Below are 14,490 nucleotides of genomic sequence, written 5' to 3' on the forward strand. Positions count from 1 at the left end.
CTGGTCCTACAGCATTGTGGCAAGGGCCTGCCTGATTAAAGTGTGAGTTTAACGTGTGGATAAGTTGCCTGAAATCAGTTTAGAATTTGTGATGTGACAGTAGATAGCTGCAATTCAAAATAATATCCACTGTGAAAAATTATTATTATTTTATGTGCTCTCTGTAATGATATGTCTGTTGTAGTTTATTAAATGTTTCAGTAACCACTTTCAAGGTGCAATTGATTTGATTTTTCCGGGACTTCCAACTGTTTAAGCAGACGAAACTGTCATCACTATCAAGGACCGTACGATGTGGTTTAAATTTCCAAAAAAAAGTGGACCTTGGATTAAGATTTTTTTTTTTCGATCAGTCTCTTTAGTTATAATTAGTGAGAAATATGTGAAGAAGGACTAAGAAAATATTTATATCTGCTTACATCTTACACAGTGATATATCACAGAGCAGGAAAAGTAAAGATGTAATAAATAGCATTATTATTGGCTGCACTACTAAATGTATTGTAGCCATTAAACTTCACTTCACTTCTTCTTTAAACTTTCTTATTTTCTTTCATATATTTTTACATACACTGAAATTCTTCTCTGCATTTAACCCATCATATCAAATGGGCAGGCCTCTGGTCACAAGCTGCTTCTCAAACCTCTAAGCGGCAGTCTCCCCGCCCCAAACGACAATTTTGTTAAGTTTCCAGCCTTAATATTGTGAATGCTTGCTAGGCATATTATTTAGGACACTATTAGAACAGAAGCATCTTCAATGTTATGAGCTACATATGTGCTTTTCCTCCTTCCTACTGCACATATGGCTATAAAGGTAAATGGTTTCTTACAGTTAGGCATATATTTAAGCACTTATGAACCCTGATTAGAATTGATTTAACGACTTACCTCAGAAGAAGGAGCAGGCTTGTTGTCACTGTGGTCTTGGTAGATCACTGATCAAAACCTGCCAGCATCATCCAGCAGATGGAGTCCTTAAACCGTAGCTGTGTTTAGAAATCCAAACCGCTGCTCATACTGCACCAATGAGCTTCATCCCTGGCAGGGTGATCAAGACTAAAATCAGTCATTTCAACACAGTAAAAAGCTAAATGTTAGCACAATAAAAAGAGCAACTAAGAGTGTGTGTGCGTGTGTGTGTGTGTATAGCTCTTTGCTCCCTGAAGTTTGAAAAACCCTGGAAAAACACACGTTCACATAAGCGAGGATTAATTACATTTTCCTGGAAGACGGTAGTTTCATTTGCACAATCATTTTTTTTGTTTTTTGTTTCACATCGTTTAGTGAAATTAACAGGTTTTACAATCAAGCTTGAGTAAACAATATTTCAATAAGAATTGGTAAACTATGGCGAGGTCGGACATATCTATCATTGCAGCAGTATAACATAAATAAAAATAAAAAATATAAAAATAACATAATGAATGATTAAAACAAAAGCATTTCTATCTTTATTTCAAGGACTTCCCAAACACCTCATCATGATTTCGTAAACTAGTTATTTGACAGGAAAAGAACAAGAAATGTTGCTTGGCGTATAAAAATGCCCCAGTGAAACTCACCACCAAAAACAAAACCACCATTGTACTTCTAAGTTTTTTCTTTTATCGTAAATAGTGTATAGTCTTGACCCAGTGAGCCAAAGAGGCACTTACGACGGCAAGCACGAAGGACAAATTAGCCAAAAGACGAAACCGTTTCTTCCCTACCAGAGATGGTGAAACAAAATGATAGGTCACCACAGGGAAAGAGAAGTGAGCGACACAATCATAGCGCCATTAAAGAAGAGTAGAGATTAGCTTAGCAAAGATGGCGTCAGGTGGTTGCTGAGATTTTAATGTCTGTCAGCCTGTCTGCTCGAGTATCCTATGAATTGCCAACATGTCAAAGATGTATGAGATTTACTGTAATGCACTTTTGTAAAACAATCTTCATTTAGCTGTTCTGTACGTTCAACGCATCGCTATTAATTCAAACGGCGTTACGACCTAGAAAGAGCTGAAGTGGGCGTCATGCTAATGATGCTCTTTTCTCCACAGGGTCTTTGATCTGAGAGCAACAAAAATCCGTCCTCTCTGCTTTTTTTTTCTACCAGGACACTTAATGTTTCCTCCTCTTCCTCCTCCTGTTCTAATATGCACATCAGACATTTCTTTCATTAGTAGCACACACACAGTCCCATTTAAATACCAGCTTTAATTTCACAATTTAAACTGTGATGTAAACCACTAGACTGCAGCAGTCCCCATAGCAACAGAGGAGAGGGTGGCCATCACAAAAGGCGCAGAGACATGTAATAAGTGAGGATTCCGGAGTTCACATCCCAAGCTGTTTATAGTCTTATAACACTAAAAACCAAGACCACACACAACACATACACTATCCTGTTCCATGTCACAGATTGAAACCAGAGATACTCAAGTTGGCCCCAATTTCCCAGGTACATATATGGTACGGTCCACCCTCATAAGAAAACCTTCACCAATGGCTTCCCCCTCCCCTCTGTCTGGCAGGTACCACTCACTGCTGTGGGGGAGATCTTTTCCATCCACCACAAATCCAGTGCTCATTGTGACAGAATTGCAGTGCACTGGACTGTACAGAGCAGGGTACCATCCAGGCTGTTGTCTGTGAGGGGTGGGGTCCGGCTACACTGATACCACCAAACATAAGCTGACAGAGGGACACAGAGAGGCAGAAAAAGGGAGAAAAAAAGAGAGAGAAGAGGGGGGAAGATTGCACCTGAAGAGGAATATAATACGGGTAAGGAAAAAAGGGGGTGGATGGAGGGAGAAGGAAAAAAACAATGGGGAAAGGTCCAGAATGGTTCAAATAGATTCGCTCCTTCGCTGCTCTGCTTTTTCTTTCCTCCAGACAATCCATCCTACTTGATGCCTTTCCCAACTGTGACATATTTCTTTTCAGTCATATGCATATTTATTCATTATTTCATATTTGTTGCATGGCTGCAGTGCTTATTTCATTCTACATGTATATTTTTGTGGCTATTCTTGCTGGTAGTGGGAGAATCTGTGGGCCATGGTGAACAAATCTAACCATTTGGCCCAGTTTACGTGTATGGTTTGCTTTTGATAAAATATACGTGCGTTTGTTGCCATATAAGATGACATAATGTAGCAGCTCTGCCAATTCAATGACACATTATTGACAGATATTTATACTTCATCACCGGAGACTGACTGGTTTCATATTGGCTTGCTTTGCAACCAAAGGTTCCAAAACCTACCAATAAGCAATAAAGTACTAAAATTTTAGAGGCAGCTTTTATCATAGATTACATAATAGTGCTATATTATGCATTTGTCTTAGTTCACGTACATAGTTCATTTGATCAAACTAGAATGTCACCAACAGTGTTGTATTAAAAAGGCAAATTTGCTATCAATAAACCCAGTTGTGTGAACAAAATAACCTTCATTCAGAACATAGAGCAATCTAAAAACATTACATAAACAGTTTTACTTTAGAATGAAACATTGTAATTCTGAGGTTTCTGGAACAATCATTGCTGAGGAAGCAGACATAGAGAAACCATTTCAATTTAAAATCATTAAGAAAAACAACAACAAATGCAGAAATTTACAGAATATTTTCCCATCCAATTCACATCCATGAAGTTTAAATGTTGCTGTGTTTGTGGTTAGGATGAAAGGAGACACCCCAGTGAACAGCACCATGAGTGTCGGCCAAGCCAGGAAGCTGGTGGAGCAACTGAAGATAGAGGCTAGTTTCTGCAGGATAAAGGTAAGACAGAGTCCTGACTATGTAGCAAGACAAAACACAAAGGGGAAAATAGAAGCTGTTAATTAAAATTAAGATTAGATTAGATTAAAAAAGACGGTTTGACTCTTAAGTACATATAAAGCCTCAAGCTGAGAGGACAGGACTAAAGAGTTTTGACAAACGTTTCTTGTCCATATCAGCCTGCAGGTGTAGAAAAGTGACAGTGACCTTCTCAAATGCACTTTGAGTCAATGCTTTCCATTGGAGAGTTTCCAAATGGTATTGGCTACTGTCATGTTTCTAATGGCATCAAAAACACCTTGCAGAGGCACCTTGTGTCTTTAAAAAGAACAATCCATTTGTGTAAGTAGGGGACAAACTTATATATAACAATAATAACATCATGTTTTAGAGACTATTCAACTGCTGTGGTAAAGTGAAATTTGGAGAGAAAAAGACAACAAAAGTTGAAACTGGAGGTGCTTCGCCCTCTCTTATAGCACCAGGCTTTTAAAAAAGACTATCCATGATTGAAATAAAAACATATGAAGCCAGTACATTTCATTTTTAATGTGAATCTTTAAATCATTTCAGATCCTTATATCAAAATTAGTATTTATTCTAGGGCAAAACAAGGATTCAGTTTACATATTTTTTTAAAGATTCACACATTGCACACTCAAACCCAAATTTAATTAAGCAATAAAGAAAGTAAGAATGTGTTGCATCCAAATGTTTAACTAGTAATTCCCACACTTTGCTCTCAGATTTGGTTTTCTACTGTTATTGATTCTGTATTGCTTCACTGTCTCTTTGTAGTCACTGCACTGTTTTGTGACACCTTTGTAAATGCAAACACCTGGTTTTCTTGAAGTGAATCAATATGGTCCCTTAGCTCATCCTATTATTGATAGTAATTTACGCATTTTAACTTTTTTATGAATACACATTTTTGTTTTTAGGCTTTGAACAAGAAACATTTGATGCAATTTTTTCAGTATTCAATACTGTTGATTCTTTATTATCCAAATTTGAGCTAAAATGCTGAGACTCAAACTTAAAATGCAAAAATGTGTAACATGATCTGGTGAGACATTGGAGAAATATTATGAAAGGTCCAGAAGTGTCATGTATGTCATGGGCTGAATGCATTTGCCGGAGTCCACAATACCTTAATGGTCTTTTGGGGGTCATACAGACAGAATATATCGGTATACACTGTTAGCGTTTCCACCTCTAGCCTGCATAAGGGCAAAAAACAATGTATATACACACTATCCTAGATATACACACAACCACAACAAGGGTTTAGATATATAAAATATCTCTGATTATCCTCATTAAGAGGAAAACTGTTAGCTTTGAACAACTTCATAGGTTTCCCAGTGAAGAAAGCTAATTTCTTACAGTCACTAAATGCACCACAATCTCTGACCTGAGGCTGATAGATTAATCAAATCCAAGGATGCACATTGCTTTTTTTTTACTTTATTTGTGTAATGGACTAATGGTAGAAAACAGTATAATCTAATGTAATCATGATGCTGAGCCACCCTGAATCTGATCATCCCCATGTGCAGGTATCAAAGGCAGCAGCCGACCTGATGGCGTACTGTGACGCACACTCCTGCGACGACCCCCTGATCACCCCTGTGCCCACCTCAGAGAACCCTTTCAGGGAGAAGAAATTCTTCTGCGCTCTGCTTTGAGAACAATCAGGGATTGTTGTGATCAAAAGTACAACTGTACAGTATGTACATGTATGTACAGTGTGTACATGTACTTTCAATCTAAATAAGACATCAATGTATTATAGTAACCTTGCATAAAAGCTGCCGATGTACAGTACATAATCAACTACCAAATGTCTTGAACTAAATTCTTAAACTGCTAACGTCTGTATCACTGTTAAAGGAGAATAACACAAACAACGTTGAGATTCGAAACAAAATCTTTCAAAACATTCAACCAATGAAGAGTCAGAGTTATCACAATCAAAAAAGAAAACTAGAAGTCTAAAGAAATAACAGAAAGACAGCTATCATCTGTTCAAAAACACAGACATTTCATGCTCATATACGTATATTTACAGGTAGCTGCCAAAAAAAGGAAACAGTCTGAGCATCAAGTATCTTAATGGGTTCAAACCAGTCACAGAAACACATTCTGCAGCAAACGTTAACTTTGAACTGGGAGGCTAAATTCCCATTCTTTGGATTATAAAATAAGATAAGATAATCCTTTATTAGTCCCATTACTGGGAAATTATAAAATGGTGGTGCTACAGGTCTCAGATGCTGCTCTGATCAGGTCAGAGCTGTCAGTTCCCCTCATACAAAATGTCCATACATGCAAGATCTGCCAACTGAGAAGATGATAAGTTTATTAGGTAACAACTGTGTTTCCATTCGTGACTACTCTTCTTCAGATTAATGCTTTACATACAGGCAGAAGTCTTCATACTGATTTATTTTCTTTTTCTCCATAATCATTTAGAGCTGCATCACATTAACCGTCAACATATTTTGGATTTCTAATTCCTGTTCAGGTGTTTCCTGTTTTGGCAGTTACTTGTATTTACCAAGGACAGCAGCTGCTTAGGAGTGGATTACAATCATACACATTATTTCAAGGTTTTATTAAGATTTTAGTGTTTTGCTCATTTATATACTGTTGCTGTAGTGTGGATGTGGAAGTGTGTGTGTGTGTGTGTGTGTGTCTGTGTGTGTGTATGTGTGTGTGTGTGCATAGGTGCTACTGTGAAACTTAAGCAACAATTCTGAGCATTTGATCATTGTCAAATCAAGATTTTATAGTTAAATAGCACACAGACCCAGAAAATAACATTCCAGGGGTTATGGACATTCAATATATATAATGTAAGCCATTAAAGCCAAATCCAAGCTATTCAGTTGTTGTGAGTTTCTCACATGAGCAATTTTCTATTTCTTTAAGGCAAAAAATAAATAAATACAGCCGTTATAATGTACTTTTAAATAAAACAGATGTACATCATCATTTTAACTAAGCAGGTCAGAGAGGTCCTCCAGAGCAGAGGGGTCCTTCAGTGGTTTCTAGAGGAACAGTTCTACTCATTCATGTGAAGTGAGGATTTGAATGCAAGGTTACACTTTATTGTTATTTCTACACATACAGTACAGGCAGTGGTTTAGTTCTGTTGAATCACTCAAGAAAACTGCTCATATTTGAAGTTCCCTCAGACATGATCCCATCACGAGGTCCACGGCTACATGAGAAAACTTTTGGGAGCCCCCTGCTCTGGATCTTTTTAAAAATTAACTGATGTAATATATCAATATATTACAAATGTCAAATTTGGAGCGCTGGCAAAAAAAAAAAGTAACCAATGGAATATCAGGCATTAAAATAAAACCTCCTGTTATCAAATGGTTTCTCTCACTTTTTAATGAGCATGTAAAAAAAAAATAACATGCATGTCTCACTCTGATAATTTGCCTTTTATTTATTTTTTATTACAGCAATATAAAAACTGATGAGTCTTCACAGTCAAATGCAAACACATCAGTCAGTGTTGCAACAAAAAGATGCTAAACAACAATTACATCCTCAAACAGCTGGTGACTGATGATGAAGATTACATTACAAAGCCTGGATATACATACACTACTGCAGATCCTATAGTTCATCTGACCAAATAAAACATTTAACATGCATTAAGGCATCTCATGTTTAAAATGACAGTCAAACAGTGACTCAAGCTTTTTGATTTTACACTATAGAGGATTTTCCCATTGCTATTTAAGCAGTATTTCTTCACTGTTAATGAACAGGGTGCTTATTGATATAATGTATCAGTGTTATTGGTTTTGATTTAGATTGTTGCCATATCAACCCCCAGCAGATCAGACAGGTACAAATTCCTGTTTACCACTAACGACACAGGAACACATTAATTATCTAATGTAGGGCTGTAGGCTGCCGCCAACTCATCAGCAGTAGACTGACATGTGTTCTATCGTGCTCTATCGGCACGTTTATTTATACACATTTACATCTTCAGATTTAAAATGAGCTTTGAGTAACCCAGATGCCGGAATCTGCTTCCTCACTTGCAGAAGCTAAAGTTAAAAGGTTATTTTTGGATATATATATAAAAAAAAGATATTTTCTCATTCAAGATTAGCATTACGTTGTTTTTGTCATGTCCTCTGCAATCCACCTCTTCCAGAATTGATTTTAACATTGTTTGTGAACAGCGCATTACTAAACTGCAATATGATGTGCTATCTTTGAAAAAAGCGCAAACTGGTACATGAACTTTCCAATGGCTTTAAAAACAGGTAAAAGGGGCAAGAAGCCCAAGAACTGAAGGTGAGTACAAATATTAGTCTGTGTTGTGCTGGTAAGTCATTACATGGGACAGAAAGAAAAGTGTGTGCTGACCCAAATGTCTCAGAAGGTAAAGGTTTAACACTTGGAACAAATTAGCCATGTGTAGCTTAAAAAGATAAAATCTTAGTACACAAGCAACAATGAATGAACCGCACATTCAACCTTCAACCTTTCAACCTTTACCAGAAAGTACTGTATTGTGATAAGTGATCTTGGGCAATCTGAATAATATTAACTTTAGCAGCTCTTTCCCAAAACTGGAAACTAGGCTTTCATTATGAAGCTTGTCCATAAAATGTTCTCAGAGCAGACAGTTTTACTTCTCAAACACAGGTGTACCAGTGTCACAGTCCCGGTAGTACAAAGAGGCCCAGTGGCATGACTTACTGGTAAACTCTAATGGAAAGAAGTCATCATTACTGTTTTTTATTACACCCGTGATTTTACTCTTGCAACAAGTCAAAATTTCTGCAGAACTATTGATAGTGAGCACATGTCCCGGGCAGTTAGTATTGTCAGATTTTGTGATTCTCCACCAATTTATAAAAAGAAATGCAAAGAATGACAAGTAGGTCTAGAATAATAGTGCCTAAGTCTCTATACGAGAGAGTTGGGCACTATTGGTCTACTACTCAGAGAACTTCAGAAATACAGCTTTTAGTAGAATTTATAAACAAGTTAACGTTATACCTCAGGGTGTACAGTGTCAGTCCAGATATACGGTGTAGCTGAATTGAATCAAGATGACTGAAGAGGTAATACACAGTTTGGACTTCAGAAGTAGAAAACAGTGACTGAATGCCTTATAGGAAGGCATCACACCATTCTTTAAGACAGCCATAGCAGTCACCTTGTTGTTTGGAGTTTGCCCCACAAGTGTCCTTCAGCCAATCCCGGAAAAGCTCCTCGTCTTTCTTTAGCACTAGAAATTGCCCAAGGACAACATACGCCTATGGAGGGAGAGAGGAACAAAACACAAAGATCTTTCTGCTACTTGAACTCTACATGAGTATTACAAAAATTAGAATGTCCATTTTACCTTGACAGAGTAAGGTAATTATGGTTGATATCGCAAAATAATTACAATGAATGAATTTTAGAAGCTGCTGACGAAAAGACACTGATAAAATTATCAGAATACCACTATCAGGGAGGATAAGCACCTCTATGGACTGAGCATTGTGGTGGATACCATACACCTTATATTTACATTGCATTAAAATGGTGAAAAATCAAATCACCTTGTCAAAACCTTTCTCCTCCAGTCTTTTGCCAAGGACCTCTCCAATGCCAGCAAGAGCCATCACCGACTTCTCACCCATGGGCTCGGCCACAAAATCTTTATGTTTTTGGGATGTTGACGACATAGCTGCTTTATAGGTGGTCACAGATCCCCAATTTCTGCACTAGAACACAAAAACAACAATGGACAACAAAAACAGTGAAATTCAGGAAAGCAGACCCTTTGTATCTTACCCGGTGATGGCCAATCATTATTCTTAAGCTATCTCTTCACTACAGATGTCTTGTCCGTTAATTTAGGAGTGTGGCTCAGCTTTAATCTAACGGTGAACTAATAATACTTGCCCAATTAGCGTTTTTAAAGGGCGTTAAGTTGCTCTTTAAGGCTAACGATCAGTTTCATTTCTACAAAACACATACTAAAAGATGTATTACTGAAGTACTGCATAACGAAACTTATCCTAGGGTTCAGTTTAAGTTAAAGAGTTCTGTCCCTGATAGACAAATTTCAGTTGATTTCTAAACTCACCTCCAAAGCTGGGTAACCACATACGTTTAGCCCCATTGAGAGCGCTATTTGCAACAATACGATGACGCTTCTTCCAGTGTTGAATCGCGCGCGCAATGCGTTTCAGTGCTAGTAGCTTTAGCACAACGAGATAACGTTCACTAGTTTTAGCGTTACCGTTTATTTGCCTACAACACATCATTGCTTGTTAGCATAGAGCTAACAAGCGATTTTAACTAATACGCTGTCCGGTTTAACTAATACATTATCCTGAAATTCCTATTGGCGCAGTCCAGTAAGTTAGCGCTGTGAAGCTAGAATGCAATACCAGTAGCTCATAATTCAGGCGCCTTTAAATTAATGTAAGATAACGTAGCTTCAACCGTTCATTACCAGTTGCTAGTCACTGCTTCCTACGACTCGAGCTATCTTTTTGCTTGCAGTATATCTCAGCTATTGGCCACCACAAAATACTGTGTCTGATTATTTACTTACCTCTCAATGTTCTGCCCAGGCCAAGTAGTACTTAAATTTGCTGGCGAGCCGTGTAGCTAGTTTCTGTTTCTATCCAAGCACCGGCGACCACAATGCAATGCGCTCGCCTGCTGGCCTCCTGCACCAATACGTCATGGAGCGTTCAGAGGTGATTTCTACCTGATTATTGACTCACAGGGTCATCTGAACCGCGACTTGCACTCTAACTTACCAACATTTCAACATCTGAATAAGTTTTTATTGGCAAAGCATGTCCACACACAAGGAAATTGACTGCAGTTGCAAGTTGTTTTAAATATAATACACAAGGACCCAAGAACACTTTTTTAGGAACACAAATAACTGACATGAACACGAACAACAAAGCTCAACCAAGCTAGCAAATAAACATTTAATTGTGATGTACAAACAAGTAGGTGAAAAATGTATGTGGCGACGGATATAGACTATATTAATAATTACAGCAATGTGTTTTTGAAAACCTGATTTTTAATAGGTGCAGGATGGATTAATCCCTTACTTACACTGTTCATGAATTACTATATGTTCAGACCATACGCTCTTCTGCCCCATTTTCAGATGGCAAATGTTGGCCACCATTTTAATAATCAGTGAATGTTTATATGAAGTCAAAAACCTAACATGATGAAAATATTCCGAAACTAGACATTTCAACATTTATTATGAGAAGATCACAGTTGTGGGATATTTGATCCACACACTAAATAACCTAAACTAAAAGCAATACAGAAAAACAGTGATTATTGCTTTCAATATATGTTTTATTTACTTACAAGTAACAGTATAGAGGATAATGTATGTTCCTTTGGATTGCTGTTGATGCCATAGTTGTGCGCATTAATTACTTTCCAGCTCTGTTTTTGGCATCCAGGTCATATTTGCATATGTGTTTGGGAAAAGCAGGAAGCTTGAACAGGTTGGTACAGGACTTTGTTAGTGCAACTTTTTCAGTAACTCAGCGTTTGCAGTTTGGTTAATAAGCTCTAAATAACCCTACAGATCAGACAGAATATTGGAAGACAGGCTGCAGGTCAGCCCTGTGCCATCAGGCTCCACATTGATCTTCTTCACAACTCCATCTTCCACCAACATTGAATATCTGAAACACAGGATGATATGCACACTGATTCATCGCAATGAACTTGAAATGTATCAGGAAAAGTCACACACTGACCATGATACACCTGTTTTAAAGACTGATTGAATAAAAGATTTATGCTTGAAGCATTATCCAAAACTTAATTTCTTAAGCTCCTTGAAAAAAATCAAAAATAGAATGAAAAATTAAAATAATACTGAACTGATTTGGAACTGAAACCAAATGAAAGGAGTGAAGATATGTCATAAACATAAAATCAGGAGTTTTCCCATTATTATTCTAAAAATACTAATGTTATCGTATGTAACATGAATAGAGTCAAATGGCAGAAATTCAAGAACTCCAACATGCTTATGAATCTGTGTGTGTTTGCCTCTGAAATCTAACAAAACGAACAAAAGGAGGTCCCATGCATGTGTGTTGAGCCAGCCTGCTCCCAATATATTAAAAAAACTCAAGTTTTTCTCTCTTGTGAACAGTAAATTGAGATTTCAGACACTTAAGAAATAGACTTGCAATTTTTGCATCTATAAAATGCAGCACATTGCACAGTCCTACTGAAAAACACATGTCATCAATCTGTTCATCCAAAACCTAAAAAGGCAAAAGGATTGTTACCTCTTGGATCGTTTGTTCCCAAGTACCTGCACAATCTGATCACTGTCAAGTAGCAGGTCAACTGCCTAAGAGGCAGAAAGAAAAAGACAGATGACTACACACTCCCATTATGTGGACCCAAAATATACCACACATTTAGTTTTACCTGTGTAAAAGCTCCAGTGGGATCAGCCAGCATTCGAACCTGCAGGAGAAAGTAGCAGGAAGCTCATCATTCTTAATATCTGAAATACAATAGTGCATGTCTGCTGTATCATCGACCTCTCTATTCTTAAACAAGGCCACTTAGAAACTTTGATGAAAAGAAACTGATATCTGAAACTGACTCTGTAAAGCACAGTGATAATGTCAATGAGCAGAGTGTGGTATCTCATCTTTGCAATGCCACATACTGTAAATGGCAAATGGGATTCACAACACATACAAAATGTGTGACTGAAGTGCCCCTAGCTCTTAATCATATATGATGCGTGATTAATAGTATTGTATCCTCTGAATGATGGCAATACATGTTCAGCTTTTATATCACAAGTTGACACGGTGCAGGTTGTCACAGACATTTCTCATCACACTAAAGTCCATACCTTGCCATCTGCTCCATGCTCCTTCCCCCAGGCTGCCATGACAAATGCATCATTGACTGAAATGCAAGCAATTTCCTGTATGCCTTTACTCTTCAAGTCCTCAGCCTGCTGCACAAAACCAGGGAAGTGAGTCTGAAAGCAAAATGAGAAATAAATAGTCAACTGGAGCAAAGATAACTGTGCACAAGACACAGCAAACAGAGATGAGAGCATGAACTCCACCTTGGAACAACCAGGGGTAAAAGCTCCAGGTACAGCAAAGAGGACTCCCTTCTTCCCCTTGAACAGCTGATCCATGGCCACCTTATTTCCTGGCTCCCCCTCGTGGACCTCCACAGCAGGGAGATGTTCACCAGCCTGTTGAGGATTAAGAAGAAAATGGACACATCCTTATATTAACAAACTGTCAGCAAATTTAGACAACATGCTTAGTATCTATGAACAGAAGAGACAAGCGATGAAAATATTTTCTGAAGACGCTGCTTTACCCATTGAGTGTCTCAAATGCTGCTGACATTGCATGCATAGAAGAACACTTTTATTATGGATATAAACAAAATAACATAGCGTGGATGATGGTTTTATATCCATCCATCCATCTATCTAAGCAGGCAATCCTATACTGAGGTGGAGGAAATGTTAAGTATATAGTTTGATAAATGCAAAGAAAAGATATACGCAAAGCACGCATGACAGGCCATGTGAACACATTTCACACACAGTTACTCAATTCAATAGAGATTATTACAGAGATTACAGAGATTATTAAAATAAACAAGTTTCCACTTAGGCCTGGTTTAACAAATGATGCATGATAATATTAACAGGATGCGGGCGGCCACTAGAGGGCGACATATTACCACATACAGATACAAGAGGCTTGTTAAAATGGCCGAATGCCTAGATTTGAGACTGGTAGTGACGGATTGTATAGTGACACACTTCAACACGTTCATGCTCAAAATACTTTTCAAAAAGCGATAAAAAAAAAATACATATTGCACTTCAAAAATATTATCAAAGTTATTTTCCACAAAACAGTGTTGATATGAAGGGCAATTATAAAGTCCAGGAACGCTTTGAAACAGCTGCAATTTAACTCCCAAGTTTCAAGTTATGGTTACACAAATATGTAGGCCACATGACGGTATGTAAATCAAGTAAACAAAGGAAGGCCAAGGCAAGTTAAATCACTTTAAGGGTCTTAAAAATGTTATACTCTTTATTGAGTTTTTAACGTCATTACATACACTGAACCAGCCAGACGACAGGCAGAGTTATCATTGACACTTTGCATTATGCTACGGTCAACTGATACCCAGCAGGTGTTGCGGAAGTTGTTGTTGTAAACTACCAAGAGGACAATAGCGGTCGTGACCAACAAACAAATGATATCATGCATAGCTAGCGGCTATCATGGCGACGGTTTCAGAGAGACTGTTAGCACGGTGCGCTAACAGTGAGACAGAGGAAGGATATAGCCGTATTTGTTGCTTAAACTGAAAAATATAACAACACTTTCATATCGCTGTATGAGTTAAAGAGCCAACGGTAGCTAAAAGCATGCAAATCTTACCTGAATCGGCATTTTGACCACAGGAGACGTGTGTAGCAGCCTTATGCACGGGACGAGGCGGGTGTTCTTGATAAGAGTGGCTGTGATGGAAAGCATTGCAGCTCGCTATTTAACTAGCGTAGTTACTGTTGAGTAATGTCTTACCGACAGTTAGGTGTGTTGGATGTGGTTCGTTCGTCGTGTAGTGCGTCAAACACGCCCCGACCTGTCTTAGCACGACTGTCTA

General features: G+C 37.9%; 3 protein-coding genes across 3 annotated transcripts; 1 reads left to right on the forward strand and 2 right to left on the reverse strand.

Annotated features, from left to right (window-relative positions):
- The first annotated feature begins 2,203 nt into the window (after positions 1 to 2,203).
- Positions 2,204 to 5,687, forward strand: gng3 (guanine nucleotide binding protein (G protein), gamma 3). Its single transcript, XM_046411705.1, has 3 exons — positions 2,204 to 2,766; positions 3,669 to 3,768; positions 5,328 to 5,687. Exons 2-3 carry the CDS (start codon positions 3,670 to 3,672, stop codon positions 5,454 to 5,456), a joined length of 228 nt encoding a protein of 75 aa, XP_046267661.1. The 5' UTR covers positions 2,204 to 2,766; position 3,669; the 3' UTR covers positions 5,457 to 5,687.
- Positions 5,688 to 7,211: 1,524 nt separating this feature from the next.
- Positions 7,212 to 10,523, reverse strand: banf1 (BAF nuclear assembly factor 1). Its single transcript, XM_046411703.1, has 3 exons — positions 10,367 to 10,523; positions 9,363 to 9,527; positions 7,212 to 9,071 (listed from the first exon to the last, which is right to left on the reverse strand). The coding sequence occupies exons 2-3, from the start codon at positions 9,486 to 9,488 to the stop codon at positions 8,925 to 8,927; spliced, it is 273 nt and encodes a 90-aa protein (XP_046267659.1). The 5' UTR covers positions 9,489 to 9,527; positions 10,367 to 10,523; the 3' UTR covers positions 7,212 to 8,924.
- A 604-nt stretch (positions 10,524 to 11,127) lies between these two features.
- prdx5 (peroxiredoxin 5) lies at positions 11,128 to 14,459 on the reverse strand. Its single transcript, XM_046411702.1, has 6 exons — positions 14,265 to 14,459; positions 12,911 to 13,045; positions 12,689 to 12,820; positions 12,250 to 12,288; positions 12,105 to 12,169; positions 11,128 to 11,486 (listed from the first exon to the last, which is right to left on the reverse strand). Exons 1-6 carry the CDS (start codon positions 14,358 to 14,360, stop codon positions 11,381 to 11,383), a joined length of 573 nt encoding a protein of 190 aa, XP_046267658.1. The 5' UTR covers positions 14,361 to 14,459; the 3' UTR covers positions 11,128 to 11,380.
- Positions 14,460 to 14,490: the final 31 nt, after the last annotated feature.

This window comes from Scatophagus argus, chromosome 14 (genome assembly GCF_020382885.2).
Source record: "Scatophagus argus isolate fScaArg1 chromosome 14, fScaArg1.pri, whole genome shotgun sequence".
Lineage (NCBI taxonomy): Eukaryota > Metazoa > Chordata > Actinopteri > Scatophagidae > Scatophagus > Scatophagus argus.